This window comes from Ammospiza nelsoni, chromosome 12, assembly GCF_027579445.1.
Source record: "Ammospiza nelsoni isolate bAmmNel1 chromosome 12, bAmmNel1.pri, whole genome shotgun sequence".
Lineage (NCBI taxonomy): Eukaryota > Metazoa > Chordata > Aves > Passeriformes > Passerellidae > Ammospiza > Ammospiza nelsoni.
In genome coordinates, this window is record NC_080644.1 from 10,743,289 (window position 1) to 10,756,642 (window position 13,354).

Here is a 13,354-nt window from a genome sequence, read left to right on the forward strand (position 1 = left end):
CTCCGAGCCCGCCGGGATCGCTCTGTGCAGTTTGAATCCAAACAGCGCGGCCGCCGCTGGAGGAGCCTTCCCCGCCCCGCGCCGCCGTTGGCTCCGACAGGAGGGCACCGCCTCCGCCGGGCGGGACCGGGACGGGATCCCGGCTGGGACAGCCCTGCTGCCCTGCAATTGAATCGGGGCTGCTCTGCCAGAGCCCTCCTGCCCTTTAAAGGAGCTCCCGGGCGGGACGGCCCTGCTGCCCTTCCATGGAGATCCCGGCTGGGGACGGCCCAGCTGCCCTTCAGTGGAGATCCCGGTTGCGGCCGCCCGGCTGCCGTTCAATGGAGCCGGGACAGACCTACCCGAGCCCCGCTGCCCGTCAATGAAGCTCCCGGCCGGGGACAGCCCTGCCCGAGCCCTGCTGCCCTTCAGGGGACCGGCAGAGATCGCGGAGTTTTTGCCCTTAACAGCATCAAGCCCCTCTGTGCTCGTACAGATGCGTGCTAACAAATGCTGGAGCTAAAGCCTTGAACGCTCCCATGGAAGGCAGGCACAGGTTTGGGTGTCTGTCCAGCTTGTCTCCAGCTCCAACTGCTGCCACTTCGCAGAATCACAGAATATTCTGTGCTGGAAGAGATCCCCAAGCCTCATCAAAGTCCAATTTTTGGCCATGCACAGGGCAGCATCAAGAATGCCACCATGGCCCTGAGAGCATTGTCCAAATGCTTCCTGAGCTCTGCGTTTGAAATAAAGTTACACCCACCCACTGACTAGATTTCCTCTTCTGGATCTCCCCTAGCTGTAGACAGCTGAGAGGCAGAGATATTTAACAGAGTGCCAAAACTCAAACCAATATAAACCAACAAACCAACCAATCAACTAACCAATCAACCAACCAACCAACCAACCAAACAAAAAACCCCTCAGTGGCATGTTTGTATTATTAAAAGAAATTTAATATAATTTTTAAATTAAAAAATTCAATCTCTCTATTAAAGACACTGAGTCAGGTGCTAATACTGTCAAACATACGCTTTTGGCATGAGTTTTACATAAAGTTTAAGATTTTATGCATTGCTTCAACATGTTAAGAAACCATCTTCATACTTACAGTAGCAATAAAGTCAATTCCATACAATATCAAATATCCTTTTTTAAAAAAAGTTTTAAATATATTAGACTCTGATTGCCAAAATGCCATTTTATACACAAAGCTGCTAATACAATATACAGTTCTTACATTATTTTTTTTCTTCACATAAAATACATTTCATCAAGTTTTATCTGTACATGTTTTACTACTGATCAATGGAATTACGAGTTATTGCAGAAGGCTTGCCATCATCTCTTACTGTCCTGTACCAGGCTTATCCACACTCCTGCAACCTCTCACTGCAATCTAAAGGCTGAAGACATGGTGGTGGCAATGCTAAGGCTGCATCTGCACTGTTTAAAAACCCGTGTGTCCCCTCCAGCTGTGGTGGAGATCATTGCATTGGTGTAGCTTTGGGAACAGGTATCTCGAGCAGAGTCTCCTCTGCTACAGCTTCCGTGGTTGAAATACAGCGAAATGTTCTAGGTCACAACTGTGCCATGGCAGATGTTGCCCAGAGAGCCCAGTGGTACTTGAATTGTGTGAGGGAACTGAGAAGCCCATTGGCAGTTTGGCCAACATGAAAACAGAATAAAGGTGAAGAACAAACAGGGAGAACTGTTCTGTTGCACAGCAAAACAAACCAAAAAATGTAAATGTGTTCTGGTGTAAGAGGTGAGACCTTGCTGCTGCAAGCATGTTCTGGATTCTTCCTGTAGAGAACTGACACACCAAAGCAGTCAATGTGATACAATGAAGCCCCTGTGCATTTCCTTTCTGTGTATTTAGGAAGAGAGAAGTGGTGCTCAGGAGAGAAATTGAAAGAGAAAAATAATAATGTCACAATCTGGCATGCTCTGGACTGTTATTCCCTGGCAAAAGTCTCCAAGTTAAAGATCAGCAAGAACTGTATGGTCACCACAAACCTTCCAGAGACAAGTTACCTTTAGCAAGTATAAGGCACAGAAATAACCCAGGTGTAGGGAGAAACCTTCCAGCAGACAGACAGACAGTTCACCCCTGGCTCACTGGAGACCAGTGCTGTAGCTTTCTCAGGATATTCCCTTTTCTATGGTAACTGATTTAGTTCCAGCAGGGATGATGGGGATAATCAGAGCTCCAAGACTGAAAAAAAAGACACTAGACAGGAGTTGTAATGTCATTTCACCCCATGAAATAAGATCCTGCTCAATAAACTCAAGAATTCAGTGCCTCCACTGAGTATTGCACTGAGTCATTATTGCTATTGCCCTGCCATGCTCTTCTCCTTCCCTACCAGGAGTTCCTCATCCAGGTGGTTCTTCAACCACACCTCCAAGATGGCACAGAATCACATCAGCTAGACTCAGTTCTTCCCAAAATGGGGAGGGTTTTAAGATTCAGGAGCACCAAAGAAGTGAAATTAGGTGGGCTGAAATCGCATCATGTGGTATGTGAAACACAGATCCAGGTGTGATTTCAAACAGATCCCAGCCATGGGACTTAAGCCCTTATCTAACATTTCAGTGCTGAGCTCACTAAAGCAGAGACATTGTTTTGAAAGACACCTTTTTCTCCAACCAACAAATTTCTTTCAACATGGAATGTAAAGCTGCTCTCATCAACCACTGGAAACAGTACAAATTCAGCCCACAGGAAAATGTGAGGAGAAGGAAGGGTTATTCTCATGCAGCTCTGCCTGCAACTGACCTGTCAGTACATTCACATCCTCAGATCTTTGCACAGTCTCTATGAACAACTACAACCTTTGGCTCACTGGTAACTGAACTGGGACTCTAATCTGGCCTTGAATCTGTAATTAGATATTTATTGATCTTAAAACCATTCAGTAAATCATAAAAACCTCAAATGCTCCTCTAATAAACTAAGATATGCCAGTCACAACATGATTTCTAGGTTTTACAGATTCTCAGCCATATTAAGATCCAATGAAACAGCCAAGTGCTCTCTGCTCTGTACCTCGGAGCTTTCCTTTGGGACGGCCTTTAAAACACACAGATACCAAACCCCAACTATTGTTGTAACACTGCTAAATTTTACAGTGAAAAGTGTTATTCCTAGATGTAGGCTGCTACAATGCCCATGTACAGAATCTCTGTTTTTTATTCCCCCAAAAGTCTGTTTTTCTTCACAAAATAATCCACCAGAAGCAAGTTAATTATCCACCTTACAGAATCCCTCATCCCAGACCTACAACCAACAGCCCTGCCAGTGCTGCACAGGCAGTGACCCATTATATCCCAAATGTCACCACAAGAAGCATGAATCCCAGGCCATTCTTCAACAGCCTTCCAGCTCACACCCTGGTGCAGCTTCAGCCTAAAGCCAGTGGCAGGTAAATACTTGGCAGGGCTGTGAAATACATCCTGCAAGATTTATCCATTACTGCCTCTTGCCATTAATAACTCTCCTGTCTTGTTAAGAATGGATTACATTTGATCAGACACCACTGGATTCACAGCTAGGATGATGAGTTCCCAGAGTTTTACTTACGTGAAATACCAGTGGAAGCCAAAAAGCTGTTTGTCTAAAATGGACTGGTTTCCTGCAGTTTTAATGTATTAATAGCTCTCAGTGAAAAGAAGCCTCAAACTACTTTACACTATTGCATTCAGTAATCTCCTTTTCATTTCCTTGGAATTAGGCAGGGTTCAATAGACTTGCTAGCACAAAGTTGCTCTGAGAAAGAAGGAAAAGGGCCCTACTCCTCCTTTGCTGGGAGGGAAGGCAACATCTGGGCCCAGATTTTGCACCATATACAACCTAGTAGATAGCGGCACCAAAATTTGTTAGAGTGAGTTCAGAAATCTCATCAGGATGGATGTGAGGAGACAAATCTCACCACCATGGGAGAAGAGAGGCACCTGAAAGAATCATCTCCCCTGCTCCATAATAGCCAGGCCACACTTGGTGTTATCCCAGAATAATTTACTCAAGGTAATCAGAAGATCCACTGTTAACCACATACAGATACAGTAAAGTCTTTCCAGTTACCAAATCATCCTCTTACTACTAGAGAATGACTTCAAAAATCCCTTAAGGTCAAGCACAAGAAGCATTTCCTAGTTCTATAATTAGCTTATGTTTCAACAATGGAGGGAGCCCAACTTCTTTGAATGCTTCAAGCTCTGCCTTTAGCAGAACTGGGGTTTTGAGTGAACCACATCAACTGCTACCACTTTATAGTTTGCACCTGAAACTGGAGAAGAAAGAGAATTCCATCTTACAATTCAAACCACTGAATTGTCAGCCTGGTACCTCATGGTCCAAAGGTGTCACTTGCACAGTGGTGACACAAGAGCCACCTCTGCTGCCTCAAGGAGCCCAGAGCCCTGCATGGGAATGTATCCAGCCCCAACAATGGGGGATTTGATGAGGGGCAGAGGGTAGCACTTAACAGTCATTGGAAGCCTCAGTCAACTTTTTATAGCCTAGAAAAAGTTAAGGCTGTGAGGATCCCCACAGAGGGAGAGTACACGTGAAAGGGAATATTGGTGTCCAACAGGTGCCAGATAAAAGGAAAATGGGTGGAAGGTGCATTTGCTGTTGCTTGGCTGAAGCACAACTAAGTGAGCTGGATTTAATCCACTGAGGCTTACAGAGACCCAAACAGGTTCATGTCTTCAGAGTTTGAAATTTAAGCTGCCCAAGAAGACACACATTCATGCAGGCAAACAATTAGGTGTGTGACAGCCCCTCTGTGCAGAGGAATTAGAGATTTACAGTTATTTCTGAGACACAAGTGAAGTGTGGCCAGTTCCTCAGAGCTGCCCACACTCTTCTCTCACCTCCCCCAGGTACACAAAGCCTGAACCTGCTGTAAAGCCAGTGCCAAACCCCCAGGTGACCCCGTGCCAGTGTCGGTCAGAGCTCACATGAACTCCACCAAGACAGTGCTGGCACTGCAGCTGCTCCGCAGCACAGAGGATTTGTTAAGTGTCAGGCAACTCCCCCAGACACAGAGGCATTTCAACCTTCCTCTGCCAGCTGCTACCCACTGCTGACAGCTTCAGAACAAAGCATCTCCTGTCCTGCTGCAGCGTTCAGCTACCACAGCAATGGTCACAGTTATTTCTCAGCCAAAGACTGCAGGTTCATGCAAGTGCTGTTCACATCTATGAGATTAGAAATGCTCTCATGGCCTTCCTGGGTTAGTGTTGGCAAGCCTTTCCTTCCCATCCCTCTTGAGCCCTGTGGTTCTGGAAATCCAGAAAAAAATCAGAACACAAAGCATATTGCCCCTACTATCTGTGTTGAGCATACAGAGTAAACAAACAGAATCAATAGGAAAGTGAGATCAACAAAAGTCTTTTCAGTTTTAACAAATTAAGAGTCTAAATAGTACAAATAAGTTTTTTAAATTACTTATCCCAATATAGACCTTTGTCAGTATTTTATTGCAGTAAAATTCTATTGCCAGGGCCCCTTTATTGCAACATCAGTTTTAAAGCCTATTGAGTGAAGCCTGTTCCAGGAAAATTTCTGCTTCAAACCTGATGGCAGTCTGCAGTGACGAGCTGACAGGGCAGAACAGGACCCAGCCAGAGCACAGTTTGTGATGGTGAGCTGTCACTGCAAGGAGGTAACACCTTGCAAACTTCCTAAGTGCAGCATCTGTGCTTGCTTGTTGCTCCAGCCCAGGAAGTGCTGGATCCAGCTGTGTGGAAAACAGTTCTGTCCACTCCTGCAAACCTCATGTGGGGGCTGGATATGTGCATCCCCCAAGAGTGAAAACACAGGTCTGAACTGTCACCTTCCAGCTGCTCAGTGACGTACAGCAAGAGGCTCAGACACAAAGATTTGAATTCAGATCCTTTCTTTGTTCCAAGGCATCTCATGGCTTCCCAAGGATGGGGAGGCAGCACTCCATACCTTCTTCCTCACGGAGCAAGACTCAGGAGACTCTTTTGACATCAGATTGATGTGCATCTCTCCTAAAGAGCCTTGCTCCACCTGCATTATTCATCCAGCTGCAGTGGAAGTAATTGGCAGGGCAAAGTACAATTTGAGATGAACAAGGCTGCCACAGTCAGGATGTCCATAACCAAATTCTCCCTTTGAAATGCAAACTGTGATAGATCCAACCCACATCTCCTGTCCTCTGGGGTGAGACACAGACCAGACTAGGAAATCCTGCAGCAGCCATGCACCTTCTCTTCCATTTCCTCCATGGGAGCTTTGAATTTCAGGAGGGGCGGATCCCCACTGGACACTGTGTAATACACCGAGGTCCCATTGGAGCTGTAGGGGGAAGTCCTGGACTCCATTAAGTGCGACTTGGCCTCGTTCTCAGCAACTCCTGCCATGCCAGTGCTGAAGTGGGTGCTGAGGAAGGGGTGCTGGAGCAGCTTGGCTGCAGCTCGCTGCCTCTTCAGCTCCGACAGCGTTTGGTGGTTGTGCTCCTTGTAGGTGCCCCAGAGCTGCGGTGCCTCGGGCAGCCCGGGGCTGCTGTAGGGCACCACGTGCCCAGGGTTGCTGTCAGGCTCAGGGTGCATGCTCCAAATGTCCCCGTTGGAAAAGGTGTACTGGTAAGGGCTGGCAGATGCCATCAGTCCATTCTGCAGAGGGATCTCGGTGTCACACTGGGTGCTTTTGTTCGCCAGCTCCGGGAGGAGGGAAGAGTTCTCCAGCACTGAGTTCTGTAACAACGAGACATGAAAGAGCATTTTCTACCATTCCTCATAGCAGGGTTCATCCCTGTGACAACCTCCTAAGTCTGCTCACACTCAGCCTTTCTACCAGACAAACATTGAATTCCCCCACTAACACTGTCAGCCCCAACCAGGAACTGTTTCCCAAACAGGAACCTTAACTCTGAAGGCCTCACACACACACAAAAATAATATGCTTATCTACATAAAATGACAATAATTTCATTTAAAACAAGCCACTGCAAAGCAAGTTTGCAATTCTTTTGTGCTTACCAGCTTGTGGGCTTTAGAATGAAAGGCAGACACTATTTTTTTGGAGCATCCTGGTTCATTTTTATCTCAAAACTATGGATGCAGCTGCACATCCAAAACAGGCTTTCCACTTGAGTGGGACATCCCAGTTTGTACCAAATGAGAATTTGGTCTTTTGCTTACACCTGGTGGATGAGGTCTACAAATTTTTCAGCCACCTTCCACCCACAGTGACTGAAGCTGCACCACAGCCCTCCTCAGTGGCTCCCATGAAAGAGAAGAGATTCCTTACAGGGTCTGTATTCTCCTGGTCAGACCGAGTCTCCCCAATTTCTCCAATGAGAGCCGAGTTTCTTCCTTCTTCTGCTGCCCCCAGCTGCTGCCACACCATGGCCTCCTTCTCACACTCCTTCCTGTAAAGGTTTGTCCTGTCCGAGAGGCTGGCCCTCCTCACCACCTTCCTGTGGGACAGGGACAAGGGCCATCAAAGCTGTGAGCAGGACATGACATTTCCTCTTAGCCTGTAGCTCTTCTCACCTCCTCCTCCTCCTCACAGCCTCTCCCTCTGGAATGGAACGTGGATTCAGCTTCCTGGCACCCACACAAAGTGAAAGCACTGGGGTGAATAATGAAGGTGGGAGGAATTTTAAGGAGCTCTAAACTGGCACTGCAAATTTGTTTTAGAGTTCATACAGGTCACCTTATGGATCTATTCTGCAAGCAGTGGAGTAAATGTAGAAGGAAATGGCCCATGAGCTGTTTAGGGAACTTTGTGGTGTGCAGGACTGCTTTGGTGTCCAGAATCATCTCACAAAGACCTCTGCAAACTGTGTCTCAGCACTGCATCTTGGCCATGTGACATACTACTGAAAAGCTCAAGTTAATCCACTTGAAGCACTGATTTCCAACACCAGTTTCAGTGGTTTAACAGGGTAAATTCTCACCATTTGGTCCTGTGCTCTGGGCAGTTCTTAAACCACACCAGCACAAAACCATTTCCCCCCCAAGAATTAGCACCTCTTCCTAGTGAAAAAACCACTCTTCAAAGGAGCTCTGCTCTCAGCCACCAAAGTGAGCTAGTGCCCTTCATTCAGAAAGGCCAGAGGGGTTGTTGTCACTGACCCCAGGGTGAGAACACCCCTGGGTGGCCAGGCCAGGGGCCAGGTGCCCTCAGGGCAGAGCAGAACTCACCCCCGGCTGCCCGTGCTGGAGGTCCTGCGGCTCAGGGAGGATTTGTGCCTCATCTGGGACTTCATGATCACATCGTGCTTGTGCTTCAGCTCCAGAAGCAGAACTTTGAATTCCTCCTCTTCGCACAGATCTATGGCACACACAGACCAAGCCCTTTGTCAGATACTCTCATTAACACCATGTTACTAATTGTGCCTTCCTGGTTAGACACCCAGGTCTTAGGGCTGCACACAACAGCTCCCAAGCACAAGGGATAACAGAGGAAACACACAGCAGGAAGACTTGGTGCTTGGGATATGCCTTCTTCCTTCTTTTTATGAGCAGGAAGAAGCATTTTCTGTAGTGAAGCGGTGCTTCAAAACTTCAGTCCCAGTTAAAGAAACTTTAACTTTGCTTCTAAGAGGATACCTAAAAATTTATGTTGATGCTTCTGAAAGCACCACATGAGGATTCCAGCCATTTCTTAAACATTTCTTTCTTTAAGCTTCATAAACTCACCTATTGGCATCTCATCCAAAGATGTCCTGGCACTCAAACTAGCCCCATGGGACACGAGCAACTCGGCCATCTGCATCTAAAGAATGGAAAGAAAGCCACGCTGATAGAGTCATTTTAGGCAATTTAGCCTTTCCTCCCTAAAGGTGAAAGGTTGGAATAAGATGAGAGGCAGGTTCAGCTTGCCTCAAATAACTCTGGTATGTGTGTGATGTTAAACACCATTCCCACCATCCACTTGCACTGGCATGCTCTGCCTGAAATTTCTCAGCCACCAGTTCTTTTTGGAGCCCTTGGGATCTCCTCTGATGCTGTCCAGAGAGCCCAGCCCCAGTTCAGATTTATTCCATTTGCAGAGTACTCCGCTGTTTGTCCAGGCAGGAAGAAATGCCACCCTCACACGTGACACAGCAAAATCCTTACCTGTCCCCAGAAAGCAGCAGCATGCAGAGGCTCCCAGCCATCCCAGTCCTTCACATCCAGGCTTGCCCCCTGGTCAAGCAGCACTTCAGCTGCATGCAGATAACCATTGGCTGCAGCTATATGCAGCTAGGAGATAAGGGACAGAGCATGAGCTGCCTGCAAGGACCACAAATGGTTTTATACATCTAGTTTCAGGGGATTTTCTTGGATAATGTTTGATCCTAGAGCTGGACAGGCAGCACATTTCACACTGAGCAGATGGCACCAGGTCAAAAGCAGGTTGTTCCTGTTATTAAAGTTCAGTATTGCCTGCATGTAATTCTGTTTGGAGAGGAAATTGCTAAACAGTTCTTAGAATAACTTAGATATATGGATGAGAAAAATAATGTATTCACATTTTAAATCAGGGGCTTTTAAGTGCTTTCCAATCTGTAGGGAAAGCACCATCAAAACACGAGCCTGCAATGCAGAACATCATCCACTCTATGCCAGAAGAACATCTCCTCTTGCCCACTGAAGTGCTGTGGATGTAATTTTTTTGAATCAAATTTACAGCCTACTTTAGTCAGGACTCTCTGTGCAATTGCACTTCCAATCACGCTGTAATCATTTTCACCATTTGAAAGTCAAAAACATTTTAAACCTTGGCTACTTTAACTTAAGGGAGGATGATTTTTCAGATATTGGCTTCCAACTACAGCCACCACTTTGGAGACAATCAATAATGGTGTCTTTCAGTTCCCCAACTTCATGTCTCTGAAGATTTTCTTAATTGCAGTCTGCTGTTGCATCTCTGAGCAAAACATTGACCCATGCACTGCTCTGAAGGGGTTAACTCCACTCAGAGCTCCTCCTACTTCAGTTGTGCTAAATGAGAGAATCAAAGCTTCTTTTAAAAAAAAATTCATGAGTATGCCACCACACGGGGTTAAAACTTCATCTGGAAATAAATCCTGATGCTTTCTGGCAACTCAATTAATTCCTACATAAATGTTATGCCACTTTCTAGAGGCCACATGAATTAATAAGGAATCAGTTGGGGATGAAACAAAAGGGGGAGCCCAGAGGTCTGCTTAAATGCATGTTTATAATCCTTGTAAAAGGGAAAAGTGTGTTAAAAAATAAGCTGCAATAAAGACTTCAATCATACAAGCTTACCTTCAGGGGAGCCTGCCCTTCCCTTACACTTCTGGTATATGGTGAAGGTGACATTTAGATTAAGAAACTGGAATGCACTGCCATGGCCTGGCCCTCAAACACACAAACCAAGTGCCTGTAATCAGTAAGGTCTGGACCCAAACATTAAATGACCCCGGTTGTATGAAATTCCCAGTACATTTAACCACCTTACTGAACTTGCCCTAATCTGGGACTGCTGTAAGACATGATTTAAGAGACACATTTCTGGGGTGAAAAGAACTAGGATAGTTCAGAATTCCCAGTCCCTGTGCAGACAAATGAGATGCCAGCTTGCTTTGTGCTGCACTCTTGTCCTGGGTGCCCACCTCTGCCCAGGGCCAGGTGCCACCAGGGGGAACAAACAGTGAAACTCTGTGAGAACCAGAGCCACACAAAGCAGAAAGGAGGCAGGAAATCTCCAGCAGCACTGGGTCCTGCTCCTGGTAAAACCAGAGGGCTCTCACATCCCCTCCACAGGATTCCAGTCAGCCCATGAGAAGCAAGAGGTTACTGGGAGGCCTTCCAGGCCCAGTTCCCTGCAGCTCACCAGATGTGTTATGTTCTGTGGGACTTCTCCTCTCAGTGACTTGCACCTGCTGATTTTGTGCAGCTCCTGCTCCAGGGCAGGTTTCACAACCCCTGGGCTGAAGGAAAGCAAAACTGAAGCCTCTGCAGTTTCACTCACCAGCGTAGCACCTTGGGCATCAGTCCTGTTCAGGTCTTGGCCAGTGGCAAGAATGTCATGAATGTCACAGATCATGACCTGCTCTGGAGCAGCTCGCATCTCATTGATCCTTTCCTGGGTAATTCCTGTTCAAATTCCATTTAAAAGAGGACAGTTGGAAAAGCTGAGTAAAATAAGATTTAGGATCCTTGATATGATCCCACATCCTTCACCCTCATGATTTTTACGAATCAGAATAACCAAAGTCAGGCCCCAAGAAATTATGCCAGGAGCAGCTCTCTGCTTTTCTCCAGAGGCCAATCAGAGCTGAGAAACAGGGTAATTTTTAGTACCCCATTGACCCATTTCTGTATTTTACATAAACTCAGCCTCCTTACCTTGATAGGCCATGCAAGTCTCAATGACATCCAGGGTTGGCTCATCTTCACAGAGGTCATATGGCATGTTGCCATCTGCATTGACTGCCAACAGGTCTGCTCCACTGCAAGGGGAAAACTGAGTTACACCAGCAAGGACCTCAGACATCCTGCAGCAGACAGTGCCAAACTCTGGGATAAATGCTTAGGGAAAACTAACTGGGATTTGATAGTTGCCCAAATGCCACCAATGTATGTATGAGATAAGAAAGATTTGAAGCAAGGCTGGGGAGCTGTGAGTGGAGAAGATTAATTCCAGAAGTGGATGAAAGGCAGCACACTACACCTCCTTCCTGAGTCAGTAATGCCCTGTGTTCCACATCTGCTCCATTTTTATAACCTCCAAAAATTTCCTAAGCCAAGTGGGAACATCCTCCAAGGGATGCTTGACTGCATCCTCTTCTCTCCTTCATTATACAGCCAAAGAAGAGCCAAATTTTCAATGCTTATGTCCCAGATGACAGCACCACAGGGAGAAGTCTCCCCCCCTGAGGAAGAAGCAGCAGGCACAGCTGTGCAAGGCAGCAGGCTAACACTCCCAAAGCACCAACACTCTGGGAAAGGGAGGAGAGGCCTCCACACACAGGCCCAACCACAGGTGCTCATGAAACAGCTCAAAACACACCTGGTTTCCTCCTCCTTGCTGGCAAGACTTGAGCTTTAGGGACTTGGTCAAGCACCCTGTGTCACCACTGGGGTCAAATCTTGCAGGAAGTTTGGTGATCACTAATTAAACCCCAGTGAGAGAGGTCACAAGGTTCACCCAGGTGTCTGAGTGACACAGGCACACTGCTGCCCTCCTACACCAGTGGCTGCAAGATCTGAAAGTGCTGTTTAGGAGCTTGAGAGTAGATCCTGCTGGCTGCTCCTGTTTCTACCCCACCCAGTGAGCACAGTTCCACAGACATACCAGAATACAGGCAAAAAGGGGCACATTTTGGCCCAGCCTCCAGAAGCTTCACAAAACTGAGCCTAGTCATCCAGGATTTTGTTGTCTCCTGGGCCTTTCTGCTCTTCCTCCTTTGTGATGGTGTTCACAGGGGTCTTAGGATGAGGGAAGAGACGAGGATCTGACTCCATGTTTCAGAAGGCTGATTTATTATTTTATGATATATATTATATTAAAATTATACTAAAAGAATAGAAGAAAGGGTTTCATCAGAAGGCTGGCTAAGAATAGAAAGAGAAGGAATGATAACAAAGGCTTGTGGCTCGGACAGACAGTCAGAGCCAGCTCACTGTGACTGGCCATTAATTAGAAACAACCACATGAGACCAATCACAGACGCACCTGTTGCATTCCACAGCAGCAGATAACCATTGTTTACATTTTGTTCCTGAGGCCTCCCAGATTCTCAGGAGGAAAAATCCTAAGGAAAGGATTTTTCATAAAAGATGTCTGTGACACTCCTTCACTCCCTTCTCCCCTAGGCAGGAAGGACCCCCATGAGCAGCCTGAAAGCAGGGAACCACCACCACTGCTGCAACCCCCCAAGGTCCTAAACAGCCATCCACAGAGGCTGTGGGTAGAATGAGACCCACAGAAAGGACAGACACCAAAAGCCACCTACTGCTGGATGAGGATCTTCACCAGGTTGATGTGGCCACAGGTGGCTGCTGCATGCAGTGGAGTCCACAGCTCGTTGTCCTTGGCATTGACATTGGCCCCATGGCTGAGGAGGAGCTTCACTATGTCCTCATAGTTGTCTATGCAGCACTGGGCAGGAAGAAATGCAGAAACATTGGGGTTTTTTAAACTTTGGGAACATGAGGGTTCACATCTGCTCAGCTGTAAAATAATAAAGGGCATCTGGACATGGAGATCTATTTTATCCTGCACTGCTTGGCAAGGAGCATCTCCAGCAGGGTTAAACACCAAAGTGAGCACCAGCAGGTCAAAAAGGCAAAACACCTACGCTGGACAGACCAAAGGGTCACTGGTATTTTCCAGGGCCTATTCTGGCAGAACCAGCAGGGAATAACAGCAAAC

The 13,354-nt window shown here is 46.8% G+C and overlaps 1 protein-coding gene across 1 annotated transcript in view; it reads right to left on the reverse strand.

Moving 5' to 3' along the window:
• Positions 1–913: 913 nt before the first annotated feature.
• The window catches only part of PPP1R16B (protein phosphatase 1 regulatory subunit 16B), a 46,197-nt gene continuing 33,756 nt past the window's right edge, over positions 914–13,354 (reverse strand). The window contains exons 3-10 of the mRNA XM_059480875.1: positions 12,936–13,081; positions 11,326–11,429; positions 10,949–11,073; positions 9,085–9,210; positions 8,665–8,740; positions 8,167–8,296; positions 7,268–7,436; positions 914–6,711 (exon numbers count right to left, since the gene is read on the reverse strand). Coding sequence (XP_059336858.1) covers positions 6,196–6,711; positions 7,268–7,436; positions 8,167–8,296; positions 8,665–8,740; positions 9,085–9,210; positions 10,949–11,073; positions 11,326–11,429; positions 12,936–13,081 — 1,392 coding nt within the window. The 3' untranslated portion in view covers positions 914–6,195. The remainder of the gene's footprint in view (positions 6,712–7,267; positions 7,437–8,166; positions 8,297–8,664; positions 8,741–9,084; positions 9,211–10,948; positions 11,074–11,325; positions 11,430–12,935; positions 13,082–13,354) is intronic.